The sequence below is a fragment of the Nelumbo lutea genome, chromosome 7 (genome assembly GCF_056320005.1).
Source record: "Nelumbo lutea isolate HS-2025 chromosome 7, American lotus-T2T, whole genome shotgun sequence".
Taxonomy (NCBI): Eukaryota; Viridiplantae; Streptophyta; class Magnoliopsida; order Proteales; family Nelumbonaceae; genus Nelumbo; species Nelumbo lutea.
In genome coordinates, this window is record NC_142690.1 from 2409591 (window position 1) to 2429677 (window position 20087).

General features: G+C 36.8%; 2 protein-coding genes across 7 annotated transcripts in view; one reads left to right on the forward strand and one right to left on the reverse strand.

Moving 5' to 3' along the window:
• Window positions 1–1297: 1297 nt before the first annotated feature.
• On the reverse strand, window positions 1298–7141 carry LOC148844607 (LYR family of Fe/S cluster biogenesis protein). Of its 3 annotated transcripts, XR_016102604.1 has the most exons (3): window positions 6741–7127; window positions 1669–1728; window positions 1298–1572 (listed from the first exon to the last, which is right to left on the reverse strand). XR_016102604.1 is itself a non-coding variant. In XM_088956269.1 (2 exons), exon 1 carries the CDS (start codon window positions 7032–7034, stop codon window positions 6753–6755), a length of 282 nt encoding a protein of 93 aa, XP_088812395.1. In that variant the 5' UTR covers window positions 7035–7141; the 3' UTR covers window positions 4388–4793; window positions 6741–6752. The 3 variants fall into 3 exon arrangements, 1 of the variants encoding a protein (XP_088812395.1); XR_016102603.1 differs by lacking the exons at window positions 1298–1572; window positions 1669–1728 and adding an exon at window positions 2954–4793 and having other exon boundaries at window positions 6697–7141; XM_088956269.1 differs by lacking the exons at window positions 1298–1572; window positions 1669–1728 and adding an exon at window positions 4388–4793 and having other exon boundaries at window positions 6741–7141.
• A 4210-nt stretch (window positions 7142–11351) lies between these two features.
• LOC148844608 (C18orf8) overlaps window positions 11352–20087 on the forward strand; it is a 56513-nt gene continuing 47777 nt past the window's right edge. For all 4 annotated transcript variants that reach the window (XM_088954128.1, XM_088954131.1, XM_088954134.1 and 1 more), the window contains exon 1: window positions 11352–11641. The gene's annotated coding sequence lies outside the window, so the exon portion shown is untranslated. The remainder of the gene's footprint in view (window positions 11642–20087) is intronic.

The following is a 20087-nucleotide window of genomic DNA, read 5'->3' on the forward strand; positions in this document are numbered from 1 at the left end:
AACAAGTGTAGTGGAAGAGATCTTCTAGACCTAAAATGGTAATGACCTAAACTGAAATGGTATATATCCTTTAATTTATGGTGCGAATCAAGTGTAATGGAAGAAATCTTTTAAACCTAAAATAGTAATGACTATTGATGAGGGTGGATTTGGCCCTCCAGTGACATCATGGCATATGGCATCTTGGAACAAATGGATGACACCTAGACACCATCTAAGCAATGATTTGGAATCCTAGATCGCAATTCATCTTTGCCCCAACCTGGCAACCTCGACCATAACTTAGGTTGGCTTGCAGCACCTCGTTTATGGCTAACTTATAGCACCTCGTCACTGCTGAAGTGACCTTGACGTGAGATGCAACCTCCCTCGAGGGCTTGCCGACCTAACTAAGGATCAAGTGTTGACCTGCGAGATGTATTCTCTGACAAATTCGGCATGCATATCCCAACACTCTCAAGTTTCTCGAAAGTTGGCCCACATACTAGATATTTCAGACCGATTAGGCACGACCTCTCAAAAATCTCGGGTGTGGTGTATGAAACCCACACTAAACAATGCCTATATAAAGACACCAACCCCAATGACACAAGAGGTATGCACGGTTTGTGCATTCTATCTCTCCTTGTTCTCAAATTCTAAGCTCGCATTACTTAAGCATCAGAGCGACCTCGTCGGGTTAGGCACCTCAGGTTCTCTGATACATCCATTTCTTTGTTATTCGAACGACCTAATTGGCAGCAGGCATCTAAACTGCCCTACAACTAGAAGCATCCGGATCGCACACTATCAACTATCTTTAGGACTATATATCTTGAGAACATCATTTACACATCACATGGTGATAAATGTTGTATAGATGAGAGAATTAAACTTGACTACATACCTTACTCTCGTAGAAAAAAGAAATGCATGGTCATAGAAAATGTGAAGTCTCTAGATAAAAGGGAGTTGGATTCCCTTATGAATTGCACATTTGACATGTTGGTGTGATACCAAATTGGATTTTCTTTTCTCTAAAAATGGATATCCATATAATAATAGTAGTAGTAATCTCAAATTTTGAGTTTTTTTTCTTCTGCTGCTGCTGTTCTTGTCATACTTAACTAGAAAGTTCTTCTAAACTAATAACGTGTAAGGCCCCGTTTGGTTTGTGGCAATAAGGGTCTGGAATTGGAATTAGAATAGGCTACTCTAATTCCAAATGTTTGGTTGGGCAGAACCGAAATCTTATTCCCATTCCTGATGAAATGGCATTCCCCCATTTCCCTCCCTTGAGAATGAAATCCCATTCCTATTAATTCCAATTCTCATTCTTATTTCTGTCTGAACCAAACAAATTATGGGATTGGAATATATCATTCTGATTCTGATTCCGATTCCAACTATCAACCAAATTTCACCCATTAAGCTACTAACGATATTTTCAGTCAACTCAGATTACGGATCTTTTTCTAGCTACACACAGACAGAAACTCTTCATACACAGATCAAATGAATGAGAAGCTGATCAGTTAAAGCCCCTAACTTTTTTCCAGATCTTTCTGTGGAAGTGCTCGTAGGATGGCTTCCCTACAAAGAAAAAGACTACATCAATTCATGATTTGATGCAAGAGGACAAATTTTGCCCATTATGTCCTGTGCTCATTGAAACTCTAAATCACTTACCTTTCCAATGCTCTTTTTTCCCATGTAGTTTAATGTGTCCAAGTTGTATTTGCATTGGAGCTGTATTAAGACAAAGCAACACATGTATGATGGAAGGTTGATTGAGAAACCTCAACTGTCACAGTATGCACATTTCATGAAAGTGCTTTGATGCATTAACAAAATCGTGTAGCTACAAGGGTGGTGATCTATCTTTCCTTATCAAAACAATTTTGTTGTATGTATCAACAGGAAATGACCTTTGTCAAACCACTGAAGCAATGATATTGGGTTCTTGAGCAGAATTCCAATTACATTGGGCTCGGGTTAGGGTTTGGGCCCATTGAAAATTTGATAAATTCCCAACCCAACCTTACCCAAATGGCAACTTATTGGCAATGATTCAAAGTTTCAAACGATACAAACATTGGACGACGTGCTTAATAATCTTGACCTTCTTTGGCCACCTAGTGGTAGATAAATCTATCACCAAAAGTAGGGCAGTAACATGGGCTGGATCAGGTTGAGCACTTGTCAAAATTTGAATGGGCCCAAGCCCAATGCTATGTTAAATCTTCATGCAGTGTTAAATAAAAGCTTTATGTCATATTTTAAAATAATAAAGAATGGTACATAAACATATATTAAAAATATTTATTGACCATCACTATATGATGCATGCACATCCAAATTGTAAGAGATAAAAATTAATAGGATTAAAAAGTTTTACATATACTTTCATTTTGTAATAAAAAGAAATTATATTGAGTTGAAAAATCAAAAGTTCGTAACAATTCAGGTTATGACCATGTATATAAAATTGTTTCATCATAAGCTGTCTCTATAACCAACAACTAATGATTTGAAAGTAGAAGAAAAATATCCATCTAGCTAGAGCTTAATCCTCCGTGGTAGCAGAAACTCGTATTTAAAATAACAAAAAAATAAAAAATAGCATTTAAACTTGTAGAATTAAACATGAGGACATTAAATAAAATACATGACAAATGCAAATAATAATAATAATAATAATAATAATAATAATAATAATAATAATAATAAATACAAATATATGACTACCTAATGTAAAGATTAAAGATCAAAGTTTTAATGGATAAGCTTCCATGTTTGTACTTTCAAAGCTCTAATTACAGGCTATGTTCTTTGGGGCTTGAAAGTGTTTTGGCCTCAGAAAGCAACCCTTACACCAAACTTTACAAAACATTTGCGGGCTCAATTATATTTTACAAAGCCCAAAGCTCAAAGGCAAAAGCTTATCCAAATAAAATCCAAGTCCAAGTTGTTAGCTTGTATTGTAATAACTTTTTTTCTTTCCTTGTTAAAAGGGCTCAATACCTTATCAACATAGGTTAAGGACTTAAGGTCCTTGATTAACAAGTTTGAGCGTAACTAACATCTCTGCTCAACTTGGGGAAGTGTAGGTAGAGAATTTATTACAGTGAAGTTTAAATATAGGGGCATTCCTTTTCCTTCCTGCGTTCGATGCTGATGCCAGAAAAACTTGTTACCACAACAGCGAATGCGAGTTTACAGCGCTCCGTGGGGAGCCAATTCAAGCCCATCAACTTAACCAATCAGGTGGTTATTTATCAAATCCAGGGGAGGAGTTGATTGCCAAAGTCCTTCGGCGTGCTACCCCAGTCTTGTGTAGCACCTTTATTTCCATCGAAAAAAAAAAAGTCCTTCCGGTATCAGGTTAGGTGCTAACCAAGCCTCTTTTCTTGTAAATTCCTGTTATTTTCTCCTCTTTTTTGTCCTTTTTCCTTTTCCTTCAACATAATACAAACGGTATTCTTTACCATTATGAATGCAGTGGGAGATCTCGCTGTACAAATTTGAGCCCGAAAACTCTTGTAACATGGTCAGAAACTCAGAATAAACCTTCATTTTGAACGACTTCAATGCCAATGACCCAGTAGTTCAGTCAGCATCTCTCCGTTTGAGGCACAGGTTCAAAATCACAAAAAGGAAAAGAAGGAAAATATAGGACAAAAAAAAGCCAGAAGACATCAATAAAGAAAATTTTGATTCTTTTCTTGTCACAATATCAAAGGCATACTGGCATAGATCTCCTTCACAAAATGGTAATGGTAGTTCTAGAGAGAAAAAGAATAGTTTAAAGGTGGAGAATGACAATGAATATCATGTACAGGAATGCTTGATGTAACCCTGTTACACTTCTATTTTGTACCATTACACCAAGCAATGGCCCCTCCTAGTTGTTATACATTTAACAATCAAATATACCAGATATGCCATGAAAACTAAAAATTGTGCATTACATTACAAATTCTAAAAGCACCAAAAAAATTCCATAGAACACATGGGCAAAGCCTTTCTTCTGGCCAACAAAGAAAGGAAAACAAAGAGGAAAAAAGAAAGGTCCTTCAAAGAAAAGATGATAAAGGAACCCAAATAACCGATGGTCAGTCAACTTCACAAAACAGGAATACCCTATAGAATATGGAACACCTTTAAGTCAGCACTAGCATTCATCAAACTCAAAATACAAGAAAGGCATTTGCCAATCATACAGGTCAGGTCTCCAATCCTTAATGACATATGCTAATCTCCATATGACCCTTCTTCAAAACCAATGCATTATAGTTTTTTCTTACCTAATTTAGCATATGTTAGATCCTTGGAGAAAGAGTGCAATTTAAGCCATTTTTGGTCCAGCAGTTGTGATTCATTGGAATAGACTTCATGACTGCACGAGTTTTGTTCTACCATAGCAAATATCTCTTTTCTATCTGTACCTGGTATACTTTTTGGAAGCTATTTGTGATACATTCTGAGTTGTAGAGTCACTCAGTATAGGGATTTTATCCCTCTCATTATCAGAAATACAAATATACTTTACCTTCTTTCAAGAAAATCAATAAAATATCTCTTACCCCAGAAAGACCAAATATAACAAACAGTCGGCATCTATCAGACTCAGAATTAGCTTAGTACCATCTCCACTTGTAAGATACCAAATACTAATCTATCCCTTTGACTTGATTATAAGAGGAAGACGAGTCCATCAGATACAATCCCTCAAATATTTGTTTCCAAAGATTCTTCAATTCCTCTTCTACCAAGCTACATGCACATGGATGCTCATCCAAAGCATTCAACCCCTGTTTCCAAAAGGATCAACTCCTACTTAGATTAGAGACTAAAACATCAGAAGGAAGGATCAAATGATCAATCAAGTAAAAGAACTGTTCCCATTGGTCTAAAGTTGCCTTGAAATGAAAAAGAGATGACTAGCCAATCTCTTCTGCCATTAACACAAGCATGAGGGGGCAATACTCTATCCATTATCATTCTTCATAGCTTATCACATGTATGGTATTTATGAGGAAACTGCTAACTACAAACGACTTTGTTTTGAGAGTGAAGAACCAATCTATGAATGAATGTGTGTGTATGTGTGTGTGTGTGTGTGAGAGAGAGAGAGAGAGAGAGATCAACTCTTCAATCATAACACTTCTAAGGTATCCACTACACTTAATGTAAAACAAGCTCAATTAAATGAAAACACCTAACCTTTTTTTGGGTACTAAATTTCTAAGACATTTATTATTAAAGAATTAGTTCCTCACTAGCAGGAAAAGCACAGTAAGATTTATTTTGTTCACTCTATTTTGTTGTTATCACCGATTATCCATTTTCTCCAAGATCTGACTAAAAGCAAAATTAAATGTGTATAAAACTATCAAATTAAAACAGAACCCGTGTGTTATCAACTTAAAACCAGTGCATACATTTTTCAATTGGTAAACGCAAACTTCATTGATTATGACAAAAGAATTACAACATTTACATGCCAGGCATCCCTCAATGTAAGTTGCCATCAGCCACCTAATTATTCACATCACTTGTACTTATAACTGTCTACAGAGAAGAAAAAAAATCTAGCCCTATCGACCCCCAGCTTGGCTAGATCAGCCACCAGAGTAGCTGATCTTGGAACCCAAGTAAAATTGATTGCCATCTTCCAAACTTCCAAGTTCCTCCATTGCATATCTACACAGGCACAATTCTACACTGCTTCCTGTAAGCCAACCCACCACCACTTTTCAATAGGGGTGCAAGTTCAGCCGGATTAGCCCAATCCAAGTTGTTGAACCAATCCTAACCCCTAGGGCTTGACGGATTTCTTCACTTATTTTTTTTCATAAAAAAAATGTTCACTTCTTGGATTAGGATAACTAGCTTTAGCACAGACATATGTGTGGGGAACTGGGGATAAAGCTATGGTGCTTTAGGAGTATTAACGTTACTCTAAGAAATACTTGCCTTTAACATTAAAACCATTGACACATAACAGTGTGAACCTAGACAAAGAATACATCTCAAAACCCCTATAGTAAGAATCACCAACTTTAATCAAACGAAGTAATCTTACACTAATAAACTCAACTAGACAGAACCTAGTCCTCGATTAATTATTAGTCCACATATATTTTATCACTGAAGTTTTTTTTTTTTCTTTGAAAGTGATGACTGAAGTTTATGAGCTCATAACATAAAAGACAAATAAATAAATAAGCATGAATGGCCATCTTATTAACATGTACAGCCCATTGAATCAGTAAAGCATGCACCCAACCACAGATTCAGAACTCGTTCTATGTGATAAACAATTCCTATTTTATTTGACCTAGCAATCACGCTAAAAATTGCTGCATCAACTACCAAATCATTTCATTTCATCCAAGAAACTCTAAGTTCATAAGAACCTGTATGCATACTAGTAATCTTAACACTGCAATTTACATAGTACTAAACAAAAATAAATTAATATTAACGAAAACAATCATAACAACTAAAAACAAAGTGATAAATTATGTTTAAATTCTCTCATCAATGAGTATACAAAAATCCTTCAAACTAGTGAATAAAAATCCAAAAATCAGCAAAGTTTTATAGACTATGACTATACTACATGTTCCGAAAATCAAATTAATAAAAAAACAGAAAAAGACAGCATTTTCGTTAAATAGGTTACACCATATACTGTTGAGATGAACAAACCGAGAGAAGAAGGTCTTCAAATTGGTATCAACTGCTATAAGTACCAAAAAAATTCTTCATTGATGCTCGTTCTCAATGACGCTCTTAACACTCGGCGCGTATAATGAATAAACGACAGCCTGTCTTCTGGCCACTTCGAGTTGAGATTTCCCATCAGAAAAAACTGACGAAATCGTCGAAGCATCCGCTAGGTCGCGGTTTTGACGGAAGGCGTCGATCGTTCTCCGCTTAATGTATTCTCTGATATTGTAATCGGGAAATTGCCGAGTAACTCGTAATAGAGAACGGAAGAGAGAGAAAACTTCGGCTCTCGAAAGGCCTGAAGCTGCTGTCGTCATTGCAATTACAGAGCTTTGGTACAGTATAGAACAGCGGGCTGGATTGACGCAAAAATAATTTGTTGTGGAAAGGTGAGGGCGTGAAGATGAGAAAAGAATGGAGCAATTACATCGGAGTCCTTTTATCTTTTATAACTTATTCATATAAGCATTGATAGACTGTGGAAATGAATCGGGGCATGACCCGATTCGAACTCCGATCTTGTTTATCGAATTCGGATCGCCCATATGGTCATATTCGATTCGGATTGAATAATGGATCCGAACAGAAATGGATCCGATTCGAATCGCCCCTATCTGATCCGATATATATTATAAATATAAATATATAATGTATATATGTTATTAATTTTTTATATTATATTTTTATAAATTTGTTATATTATTTATTTTTTATAAAAAATATGTATAAATATGATGAAAATAATTAAAAAATACTTGTACTTTTTGTTTTTATTTTATTTAAATTAGTATATTTTATTTTCTTTTAATAATTTATTAATTTTTAAAGAAAATAAGTCAAATCGTATCAGATCGGAAGATCTGATTTATCGATAGGATTCAAATTCAAATCAAATCCTATGATATTCGATCAGATCCGACATAAACAATATCAGATCGGATTTGAATATACCTTTATTCAAATCCGATCTGATCCGTTTTGCATCCCCACAGATACTAGTCGGATACCATACCAATAAGTACTTATGTGTTGTTTGTAAATAACCAATAAGTGATTATTCATGCTTTCCTCTAAAAAAGTGCTTATTCATACATACTCGAAGGGAAAAACGAAGAAGTGATTTTATTTTTAAACACTTATTGCTTTCTAACCCATTTTAACCCACCACTTAATTTTTAAAATACCTATATCACCATGTCTTAAAGATGAAAACGTCTGTTATAAAGTGGCAAGCAGCAACCCGAGTGAAATGTGAACATTTGATGCGTTGAATTTATTGCAAAACGCTGCTGTTTGCAATATCACCGGAGGTCGCTGAATTATTCAGGTAATGCCAACTCGTTTGAAGAAAAGCAAATTTTCACGAAACAACGATAAGTATTTATTTGAAGGGTTAAATACTTAAAAGTATTACTATGGTTTAGCAAATGTATAAAAACTTAGCAGTTCGAAAAATTATTTATGGTGCCCTTAAGTTCGAAAAATTATAATGGACAATGCCGGTTAAATATTAATGGAAAAAAGCGAAATATTAAATTTATCCTTCATTAGTTTTAAAATTTTTAAAATAAAATCTGATTGATAAAAAAATTCAAAAACCATAAAAGAGTCTTAAGCAAGAGAAAGCCCATTAAATTTATATCAATATTAGAGTTTAAAATCCCTATTAGGGATGGCAATTTTCTCCATTTCCTCGATCCCTGTGGAAATCCACTCCAAATGGGGCGAGGATGGGGATGATTTTCGCCCTGTAGAGATAGGGATGGGGAAATTTTCATTTCCATTAGCGGAGACGGGGAGAGCATTACCTGCCCCATGGGGACCTCGATACCTGCCCCATGGGATCCCCACTAATATATATGTATATATATGTATGCATGCGTTATATATGTATATATGTATACATATGTCTATATATTAATATTTTTAAAAATATGGTTGAATATGTTTGAATCTTTTCTAATAGGATTGTAAATTTTAAATATTTTATTTTTATTTTTTTAATAAAATAAAAAAACAAAAACAAAATAATTAACATTATAAAAAATTATGGGGAATGGGGATCCCTGTATGGGGATGGGGATAACCTTATCCCTGTTAGCAGGGACGGGGATGGGGAGCCCCATTGCCATTCCTAATCCCTAGAGGGCAAGCTTGAGCTTCCATTAATGGTGGTTATAGAAGCTCTACAATGTAATACACTTATGCCAAGGTGGGATTTCTCATATGAAATCTTAAGCTCAAGAAGAATGAAGACCTAAACATCGGTCTTATTTTAGGCCCCGTTTGTTTTTCGGTAAGTTATTTACCTAGGTAAGTGCACATGCCCGAGTAAGTGTATTTACCCATGTTCTTTTATTTTCCAAGTAAACAATGCAATTAATGACCATTTTAGCCATTAAAATTTATTATTAAAGGGGCATTTTTTTTCCATTCAAGTGTTAGTGACTTTCCCCCCAAGTGGGAAAGTTATTTATCCACCTAAGAGATGGGTATCACTTACCTGGGTAAATATGATACCAGGAAAATAAACTTTTCATAGTCCCCACATAAATCTGAAAAAAGAGCATGGGTTTCTTGGGCAATGGAAATCAAAATCTCATTGACCAACTTTCTCCCTCTAAAAATCTAAACAAAGAACTCCCCCTAAGAAAACAAAAAATGGGATGTAGACCTCCATTACCCATGGATTAGACTTGAATCTTTTTAAGGTGATAGAAATGTGTGGGATTTGTCTTACAAGCCTCCGTAATTTCACTTATTAGTTGGGCTGTTTTTGGTTTGATAGAAATAGAAGATTGAGGGAGCTCCTCAATCAAAAAGGAGCTTCTTCTCATCCTCATGGACTCCCAAAATCCATATATGATTTCATCTTTTCACTTAAAAAATAAAGGAATAAAATCCTCATAATCTACCATATTTTCTTTTTAATCTATGTACGTAGGCTGTGTATGTTACTTCGCTAGTAAGAAAGAAAAGTTAGGAATCATTCCCTCACAAGGAGAGAAACATTAATGGAGGATATATGTTGGAATCCAATAACAGTTCATGGTACAAGATGATCAATTAAGTGGCAATAGGATAACTAGCCATTACCTCTTTCAAAGGTCATAGTTTTCCATACATACATCTAAATTATGTAGAGCCAATGCGTGTCCCTACACTAAATCAAAGAGTACCTGAAAATTGGAATTTGGAAATCTAGAAACAAAGCAAGAAAGAAATGGCATTCAGTTGGTTTCACTTGTTTCATTCTTTCTCTTGGTTATATCCAAGGCTGTGTTTATTTTAAAGGAAAAAGTAGGGAAAGGAAAGGTAGGGAAACCTTTACAAACCTTGTATGGGTTTTCTTTCATTTCCCTACCTTTTCCTTCAAACCAAACATAGCCTTACTTTCTTCTTCGGAAATAATATAAATACATACAAAATAATATAAAATGAAAGGTTTTATACTCTATAAATTTGTATTTGTACTCCTTCCAAAATGAGTCTCTAGTATAAATGCAAATTTGTAGAGTACAAAACCTTGCATTTTATATTATTTTGTATGTATTTGTACTATACATATTTGTATTTATACTCCTTCCAAACTGAGCCTAAAGTGCAAACCATCTCATATGAATCATATTCTGAAACACCATGTGATGGATTTCAGTAAGCCCAAACTTGCTGCAAAAATCCAAAGTGTAAGAGGTATTTAGCAAGGGAAAATCAATAGGAAAGCTCTCTCTCTCTCTCTCTCTCTCTCTCTCTCTCTCTCTCTCTCTCTCTCTCTCTCATTTTAAATTGAATTTTGCAGGTCTTAGTTTTTTCAAATCATGACCCATGAATGGTTTGAATGATTTGTTGCATTCTGTAAGTTTTCATTGTAACGAGGAGAGGTGTGGGAGATAAAAATAAAAAGAGGAATCATGGCTTTCAAAATCGGATCGGACTGGAAATCGGATTTCTTCTCAAAATCGTTGATTTTGGTCAGTGAATCGCTGAATTGAGCAGTTGACCGTTCGAACCCTTCAAACAGTTTTGACCATTTTTTATTTTTTTTTTATTTTTTTAATTTTATTGTTAGAATGGGCCAAGCATTCAGTTCAAATGGTCGGACCGTTCGACCCGATAACTGACCCCTGGCCGGTTTGATCACCAGGTAGGTTTTAAAAACCATGAGAGGAATTATCATTAAGTTTATTAAAATTTTAAAAACAATAAAGGGTAAAAGTGAGAGGTCTGTGGGGACTAGAGTGAGAGGTCTGTACTAAATTAAATGATTAATTTATCGTTAGTACATATAGGATGGTATAATGATTTTTTCTTATGTAATAATTATCAGTTATGATAATAAGTAGTAATTATCAAAATTAATAATTTCTCTTTTATTTTGCCCATTGATTTCACTTCCCATTATAATGTTATAATCCAAGCCATGCATCATAAAAATAATTTGACTTAAAACAAAAATGATTTGGGCACACCACATCCTGACATTTATATTTGTTATAATCACACTTTCAAATTTCATTATTTCTTTCTTTCTCCTCCCGTGGCACCTGACCTTTCTCTTATTCCCTTGGTTATATTTGTTATAACCACATCCCACCAATATAGCTATTTCCTTTCTCTTATTCCCTTCTACCCTTAATTCTCTTTTCCTTTTGCCATCACCATCTCATTCTCACCACCCTTTTTCTCACTTAACATCGGAATATCACCAATCCGCAGATTATCCCCTCTTATACCGTCGTCATCCTTCCTAAACTTGGAAGTTGGAAACTCAAAACCCCCTATCTTCTACTTACACTCAACCGATTACTCTAAGCACCCAAATAGAACAATCAATGTGTTGTAGTTAAGCCTTGCAACGCCATTTGAGTGAGCTCATTGAAAATCATTACTACAAGTTGAACATTGCTCATTACATGATCTAAGAGTAGGCTCTACCTCACTTTATATTTTTTTATAATTCTTCATATTTTTCCTAGTTTTTTCTTTTTTTGTTCTTCTCTTCTATTATTTTTTATTACTTCTCTTTTAGAGTTTGGTGTTTGTTGTGATGCAATCTCACAAATCAAGTGTGGTTGTCGTGTGCCTGTCTATCTCATATCTATAAAAAAAAAACTCTCATAATCTATTTTTTTTTTGGTAAAACTAGCAAGAAAAGATCATTAAAAGAAAACAAACAACGAGTACAAAAAGTAAAATAGTTAAGGTCTAATTAAGTCTTGGTTGGCCAATTTTTGGATCCATCCAGGTGGATCTTGGACAAACAACCCTGGCTCTTTTAGACCTTTCTTGGCTAGCATATGCGCAACTGCATTATAAGATCTATTTACATGATTAAAAGAAATTGCTAGATCTTCAGTCAGCAACTTAATGTCCAAGCATAGGAAGTTTGCATCCGAGACCAAGTCCAAATTTCCAGTCTTAAGCACCTGCACCAGAAATTTACAGCCTGATTCCACTTCTATAACTTCCTCCTTATACATACTCAAAACTTCAAGACTGTTGAGGATCACCATCGCTTCAGCTTGAATGGGAGATAAAGTTGTGGATCTGCCAAAAACTGCCGCTACAACTGCTCCAACATCATTCCTTAGAACTACACTAAAACCTGAATTGCCAGGACACAAAAAACTCCCATCCACATTCATCTTGAGCTTCCCTACTTTTGGAGCTTCCCAAAAAGAATAATTTCTCTCATTCAGGTTTGGATGTTGAGGAGAAGAACCTTGCAATCCTACTAGGGAAATCATCACTCTCTCCCTCCACATCCTATAAGAAATTATAAGTGTAACTCTGGGGATCGGGTCAGCATTCTAAAAAATTTTACTATTCCTAGCTTTCCAGATATTCCATAGTAATAGAAATGAGAAAGCAAGTAATTCATCTTTTTTGTCTCTGTCTGATAAGCACAAGTCTACCCAACATGAAAACCATTGGTTGAAGGACATACTCAACCCACCTCTTATACCCATATAGTTCAAGTGAGAGCCAAACCAAGTAGCTTTTGCATGTTCACATTCAAAAAGACAATGTATAATGGTTTTGGTCTGTTGATCGCAAATTGGGCAGATATAGTCATTTGAGAGTTTTCTTTTATAGAGGTTTTCTCTCACTGCTAGGGCATTCTAAGAATTCCAGACAAAGTTTTTTTTTTTTGTCAATTTTTACTTTCCAGATTTCAGACCACTGGTTTTTTCCCATATTAACTGTACTGAGAGGTTCTAATGTCCCAAAGGTTGGCTTACTATTTTGTGACATTAAGGCATAATACCTAGTTTTAACTGTGTAATACCCTTTAGGATGGAAGGTCCATTTTAGTTTATCCTCCCAGTCACCCCTAGCTAAATTTATGCTCAGAATAATTTTAGAAATTTCCTCCACAAAATTTTCCTCCATCACTCTTGTATTCCATCTTCTGCTATCCTCTACCATAAGATCCTTAACCCAGGTCAACTCAGGGTTATTCATTCTGGGCCTTATAATTTTAAAAGACTCAATTTGTTTCAACCAAGGATCATCCCAAATTCTAACTTTTGTACTAGAATTAACAGCCTAGCAGGCCCCTTTCTGAACAACCTCTCTAGCTGCTACCAAACGTTGCCATCACCATGAACCCCGAGTAGGCAATCTATCAGTCAGGAAATTTCTTCCCTTGATGTATTTGGCTTTGATGATCTTAACCCAAAGGTTATTTTCTTCATTACATAATCTCCAGGCTTGCTTTGCTAGCAATGCCAAGTTAAAACTATAACGATCCCTAAATCCCAACCCTCCTACACATTTATTTTTGTTGAGAACCTCCCAACTGACCCATTGTGTCTTCCTTTGATCCTTCGCCCCCCCCCCCACCCCACCAAAATCTAGTTTGAATTTGCTTCAGTTCATTACACACCTCCCTTGGAAGAAGAAAACAAGATATTGTGTAATTAGGAATTGCACTGGCTACTGCTTTTTTCAGGATTTCTTTCCCTACTTGGATTCATGCCAATTTGATAGCAGTTTCTCCACTCTCTCAATTAAGAAATTGAAAAGAGTTTTCTTCGATTTACCAATTTTTGTGGGAAGCCCTAAATATATGGAAGGAGATTCTACTCTTTTCATTTTTAGGAAATTATCCAAAAGCTTTTGCAGTCTATGATGTAGATTCTTACTGAAAAAAACCTTTGATTTGGAGAAATTTACTTGCTGCCCTGAGACCTCTTCATAAGATTTGAGAGCATACAAAATACTTTGCCCTTCCCCCATTTCTGTTTTAGAAAATATGTAACTGTCATCTGCAAAAAAACAAATGAGCGACAGTTGGACAGTTCCTAGTAATAGAAATGCCATTTATTTTCTTTTGTGAAGCAAGCTCTACGAGCGCAGACAGAGTTTCAAAGCAAAGTAAAAATAAATATGGAGAGGGGGTCTCCCTGCCTCAACCCCCTTTCTAAGATAAACTTTAGACCAGGGTTTCCATTGACTAAGACCCTCTAAGATACAGTAGACACACATTTCATGACCCAATTAACCTACTTTACTCCAAATCTCATCTTTAGCATGGTTTTCTCCAAGAAAGTCCATTTCACCCTATCATAGGCTTTGCTCATATCAAATTTCAATGCCATTCAAGGAATGCTCCCTCTGGCATTTTTCATAAAATGAATAATTTCATGAGCTATTAGGATGTTGTCCTGTATGTATCTATCTGGAGTAAGGGCACTTTGATTTATACTGATTAAACCTCCTAGAGGAGGCTTAATTCTATGATTTTATAGATGGAGTTGCAAAGGCTGATGGGTCTAAAATAGGCAGCTTCCTCCAGGTTTTTGGTTTTTGGGATTAGGGCTATAAAGGTTTAATTAAACTCCCTAAGTAAAGTTCCTAACTCAAAAAAAGCTTTCACAGCCTTAATCACATCATCTCCAACAATTCCTCAAAACTTTTGAAAAAAGAAATTTGGGAAGCCATCAGGCCCTGGAGCTTTTCCTGGGAGCCATCTGAAATAGAGCCTCCTTAATTTCCTCAACTGTGACTTCTCTTTCTAGCAGGACCCTCTATTGTTCACTCAAACTGGTTGTGACACAACTTAGAAACTCTTGCTAATCTGGCTTCGAAGAGCTAAAGATGCACTTAAAGTGGTTTTCCAACTCTTTAGATATTTCCCCTTCAGATAATAGCCACTCCTCCATTGGCTCCTTTTAGAGAAGTTGTTATATTTCTGCTGCTCCTTCCTTTTGCTATTGAGTGAAAGAATTTAGTATTTTTATCTCTAGCTTGTAGCCAATTCACCCTAGATTTCTATAATCACATCATCTCCTCTATCTTCATCCAGGTATTCAGATTTGTTTCTAGGAAGTTTATTTTATTTTGGTTAAAATCTTTCCCTACCTTGCTCACCTCCCCGCTAATCAAATCCTTGAATTCTTGAATTTTTTTCCTCACATTACCAAAAGTTACCCTATTCCATACTTTGATTTTGTCCTTTAGAGCTCTACACTTGTTTCCCAACTTCATTTGATTGGATCCCCTAATATAACTTCCCCAAGTCTTCTCTAGAAGATCTTGAAATTCTTCATGGTCTATCCACATCTCCTCAAACCTAAAAACTTTCCTCCTTGTGTTGTTTCTGAAATCTGTTTCTAGCAAGATGGGAAGGTGATTCGACCCTAAAGTTACCAAATTTTTTACTCTACAATTTGTGAATTGGTTTTGCCATTGAGAGTTACAAACCATTCTATCAAGTTTGGCTCTAATGAGCCTCATTCCTTCCCTTTTATTAGACCATGTAAAGGCTAGACCTTCACTTTGAACCTCCAGAAGCCCACAATTGTTAAGGAAACTTTTAAATTTCAAGAGTTGGGATTCACCATATATCCTACCTCCCTCTTTTTCAGAGCTATGCAAGGTGAAATTGAAATCACCAATACAAGCCCAAGGGCCTGTAACAAGACTTGCTGAATTGCTCCACTTATAATAAAATGTTTCTTAAGGCACTTTTAGGTTCCCCATAGATGAAAGTAAAGTGCCATATCTTCTAGGTGGTAAATTCAACATGTATAAGGTTTTTATCAACATACAAAACCTTTCCAGTAACCTCTTTTTTCCAGAAGAGAGTCAGGCCTCCATTGAGACCTATAGAATCCACTCCCCAACCACTCCAATCTTTTACCCATTTAATAGATTTTTTTTCACTTAAGGTAAGAAGTTTGCCTAGGAGCTTCTGCTCCCGAAATTGTGCAAGTCTCCCTAAGAGCTTGAATTGTCAAGGCTGACCCCACTCTTTAACAATTCCAACTTAATATCTTAATTTCCCACCTAGGGCCTGCTGAGAAACAGGTCCCCAAACCCACTTATTGACTTTAATTGTTATAGCTCTTATTGTTAGACCATTACGAGTTCCTCAACTTGAGTTAAAGAACCAGGAACCCCAGTTTGCTAAATCCAGTTTAGGCTTGTGCTCCCTGTCCTCTAACTTTAATTTCTGATTTCTCCTAATTATGATATAATCTCTGCATTTCCTGATGTTAGACTCTCTCTCACTCTGAGAGTTTTTGCTAATACCCCTTTGTCACCGGTTCCCATTGGCTTAACTTTAACCTTTTTTAGACTATTCTTACTTAGTCTTCTCCTCATGTTAGAAACCGCAAGCATATTTTTAATTTTACTAATCCTTACCCTGCCCCGGAATTTCCTTATCTCGTCATTTACAAAATTCCGAGACAAATTTAGACCTAATTTATTACTGTAAGCATTAGGATCCACTACAAACTTATAATCTGGAACAAAACGGAAATTTAAGGAGGGCACTAGGACTTACCTCTTCACCTTGTATATCTCCCTTACCCATTCTCCTTATGACACAACTCATAGCATCCAAGTCCATATCTGCTGTTGTTGTTAGACAGTTTTGTATGCCCTTAGCTTCAATATGATTTGATGTACTTTTGTTATTTAGTGGAAATAAATAAAGTGCATGCTTGATTCATGTTGTTTGGTTTAATTCTGTGTAAAACCCTAAAACTGGACATTTATAGAGACTCATGTTAGTTTTAAATATTCACAGCCGTTGGATAAGTCTGGGGAGATTTATCCTGCCAAGGTTGATATTGGTGTGCCACCAAGTGTTGGGATGGCCTGTCTCAGCCATCAGGGTAAGACCCGAGGCACATGCAGTATGGGATTACTTGAATCCTTGAACCGGACCAGATTTCTAGTATTGCCCTGGACCTTGGAGATAGATGGGCAAAACTGGAAAGTTACACCTGACCCCTAGACTCGATTATGACATTTCACTAGGTGTTGGATCAGGCTGCCTTTGATATGCCATTCAGTGAGATCCTTAGCGGGGATCAAAACCTGGATATGTTGGGGCAGTTTGAGAATTCATCTGAGTGGGTGATCATAGTGACAGAATCAGCCACTTTGTCGGACAAAGGGTAATGATCGGGAATGCACTCTCTCTGATGGAAACCAAACTGCCGGCAGTTGATTTCAATCGTTGGAATTTTGTTTTGCAAAATTAATATATTATATATATATATATATATATGTACGGTTTCAAATTGTTTGCAAATGATTTTAATTCCCGGGATCCATGTGAGAGGAGAGTGCGGCACTGTTCCTTGCAGCCGAGGGAGAGGTCCTCTCTTGTCGGGCAGTGCTTGATCATTAAGGGCTGAGAGGTTAAGTGTAAGACCATTAAAGATAATACCTGATGGGCTAATCTTGCATCTGCCCACAGTCCCTGGGTTTTTATAAGATGGCTTGGCCCAGGGACCACTTAATGTAAGTGTTGGGCCCATAGGGTCCATATGATGGACTCAAGGGGTTCATTGAGTTTTTCAGTGAATTCGGCTGGGCCTTGTATTAGAGGCTGGGCCGAACCTATGTGGCTGGTGTGTAGATCAATGCTTGGGTCCCACGCCATACAAAGAAGCCCAACTGGGCAGCAGATTGGAAAGTAATTAGACACTAAACACTTAATGGGCCAAAAGCCCAGTTCGAGGTGGGCTGATATGATCACCCATCCATGGGGCGAATTTGAGATTAAAGTTAGTAAAAGGATTGGGTCTTTAGCCTTATCCACTCTAAGAGACCAAATTCAAATTAGATTTGAATATGGTAACCTCCTGATAAGATCAGGAGTAAGCTAACTCTATCTGCAGAAAGGATTAAGATTATCCCCTATCCAAATACTGATTTGGATTGGGATAACTCCTAAAAAGGAGGTTTCTTAATCAAGAAGAAAGGAGGAGATTTCGAACCACCTTGAAGAGGTATAGGATATCTCCTGTGAAGAGAGTGAGGCTCTCATTCATACTCTCCAGAAAAACAGAAAAAGCAGTTCAGCCTTTTTCGATTTGGAGATCTCCTCCTGCCGCCGCCATTTGCCATTGCAAGATTAGATCTTTGCAAAAAAGAAAGTCAAGAAATCTGTTCTTGACATCAGTCTTGCAAGAAAGACTGAAAAAGATTCAGTGTTTAGTACTTCCAGAGGATTCTTGTGAAGGATCCAGTGTGTAGGACGCACCCTGCTGGTTCTGTTCCATTCACTGCTGTGTCATTTTCAGCAGGAACGGATCTTGGAGTATTCTTTGGGCGTGAACACCAACTTTGGGAGATACTGCTTCTCCGAATCAGGTATATTCCTCCCATTTATCTTTTGGTACAGATTTGGTTTGATTATGGTTCAAGTAGGATCCTTGAATATTGTTTTCTAAATTTAGGGAATATGATTCCCAGTTGAGAGAAGGTAGGAAATTTTTGAAATTCGCCCACCCATTCCACAACCTTTATGGCGTCCATTAGATGGATCCTACCATTCTTTCAGTTGTAGCTTCCTTTTCGCACTCTTCCTCTTCTTTGAACCCTTGCTCCTCTATGTTATCTACCAATAGATCTTCAAGATCGTAGTCATCTTCTTCCCCCCATTCCTCAGAGGCCTGTTGACTACCCCATTCTGCACCCAACCTGCCCCATTCTCCTTTTCTAAAGAGATTCAGTTTCTTCAGAGCTCTAGTTGGTTGCATGTCTGATTTTGAGTTGGAGTCCTCTATTTCTTTGATTACCACTCCTTCTGATATTCTTTTCCTCGAGTAGCTAAAAACTCCTTCGTTTTCTAGGATCCTCATTAAAGCCTTTCTCTTTCCTTTCCTTTCCTTACCCTTCCTCTACTTGACCCATCTTAATCATTCTTGCCACGTAATTCCTTGCCATCAAAGAAATTTGCCACATCATCGCTCCTTTCTTGATCGTTGTGGGCCCAAAATGATTCGTTTTGTGATTGATGCGCCCCTATCTGCAGAACTCCACCCCTCGTGCTCCCCTATCAGCTATCCCATCTCATCAAAGCTCCCAATCACTAATGGTTTATTAACATCTACTTTAACTCGGATTCTAAGAAACCTATCCCACAATGGTTCAACCCTGTCTAAGGTCCCATCCTCTGAACTCTCATTTCCATCCTCCTTCTTCAATGGTTCCCAAAAAACAGAGACCATCTTTGCCACCCAATCCCAACACCCTTTATCCATAGGAGCCTTCAATATTCGGGCCATAATACATAGTTCTTTGTAGCATACCTGGTCCAATAGAACATTTGGGCTCCATTGTCTCAGTAGGAGCGGAAAACCATCTACTAGCCAGGGTTCCTAGAGAAGGAATCTTTTCACATCCCTTTCCTTTTTGAAGCTAATTCACAGTAGCTCTCCCTCCAACCATTTCACTTCGTAACTACCGTTTGACTAGAAATTCCTAACTTTCTGGATGATTCCATGCACATTCATCATTTTATCCGCCACCACTTTTCCATACAAAGCTTTTCTACATCTGCTTTGGAGTGCTTTTAGCCACTTCTCCATTCTACTTTCTTCCTGATCGCTAGACTCCTGACGTTCCATTTGCATGCAAACCTTCTTGCCATGCGAGAAAGCAAACCTTCTCCCCTCTAGATATTTCTTTTGACTCTCTCTCAAGCAAGTTAGAGATTCACAAATGCTCACTTGAGCAAGCAACAACTCTCTTGTCTCCCGAGTCGAGAGATTAATTCATCACCGCTTATATTAATCTCATTTTGGCACAGAAAATGTGTAATCTCATAAATTTTGGGGCCTGCATTACTTCAATAACCCCATTTCTAACTAGATGAAAGTTTTTGAGGAATTTGCAAAACCAAATGCTGACTCTGAACTTTAACTTTCAATGCACGATTATGTTGAATAGATCGTTTGAAGAAAATAGGGGTTTGTTTGGTTCACAGTTGGAATTGGAATCGAAATCCTCCAGAATCAGAATGGCATATACCCATTGGTTGTTTGGTTCAAACAGGAATGAGAATGGGAATTGGAATTAGTAGGAATGGGATTTTGTTCCCAAGGAAGGGATAGGGAATG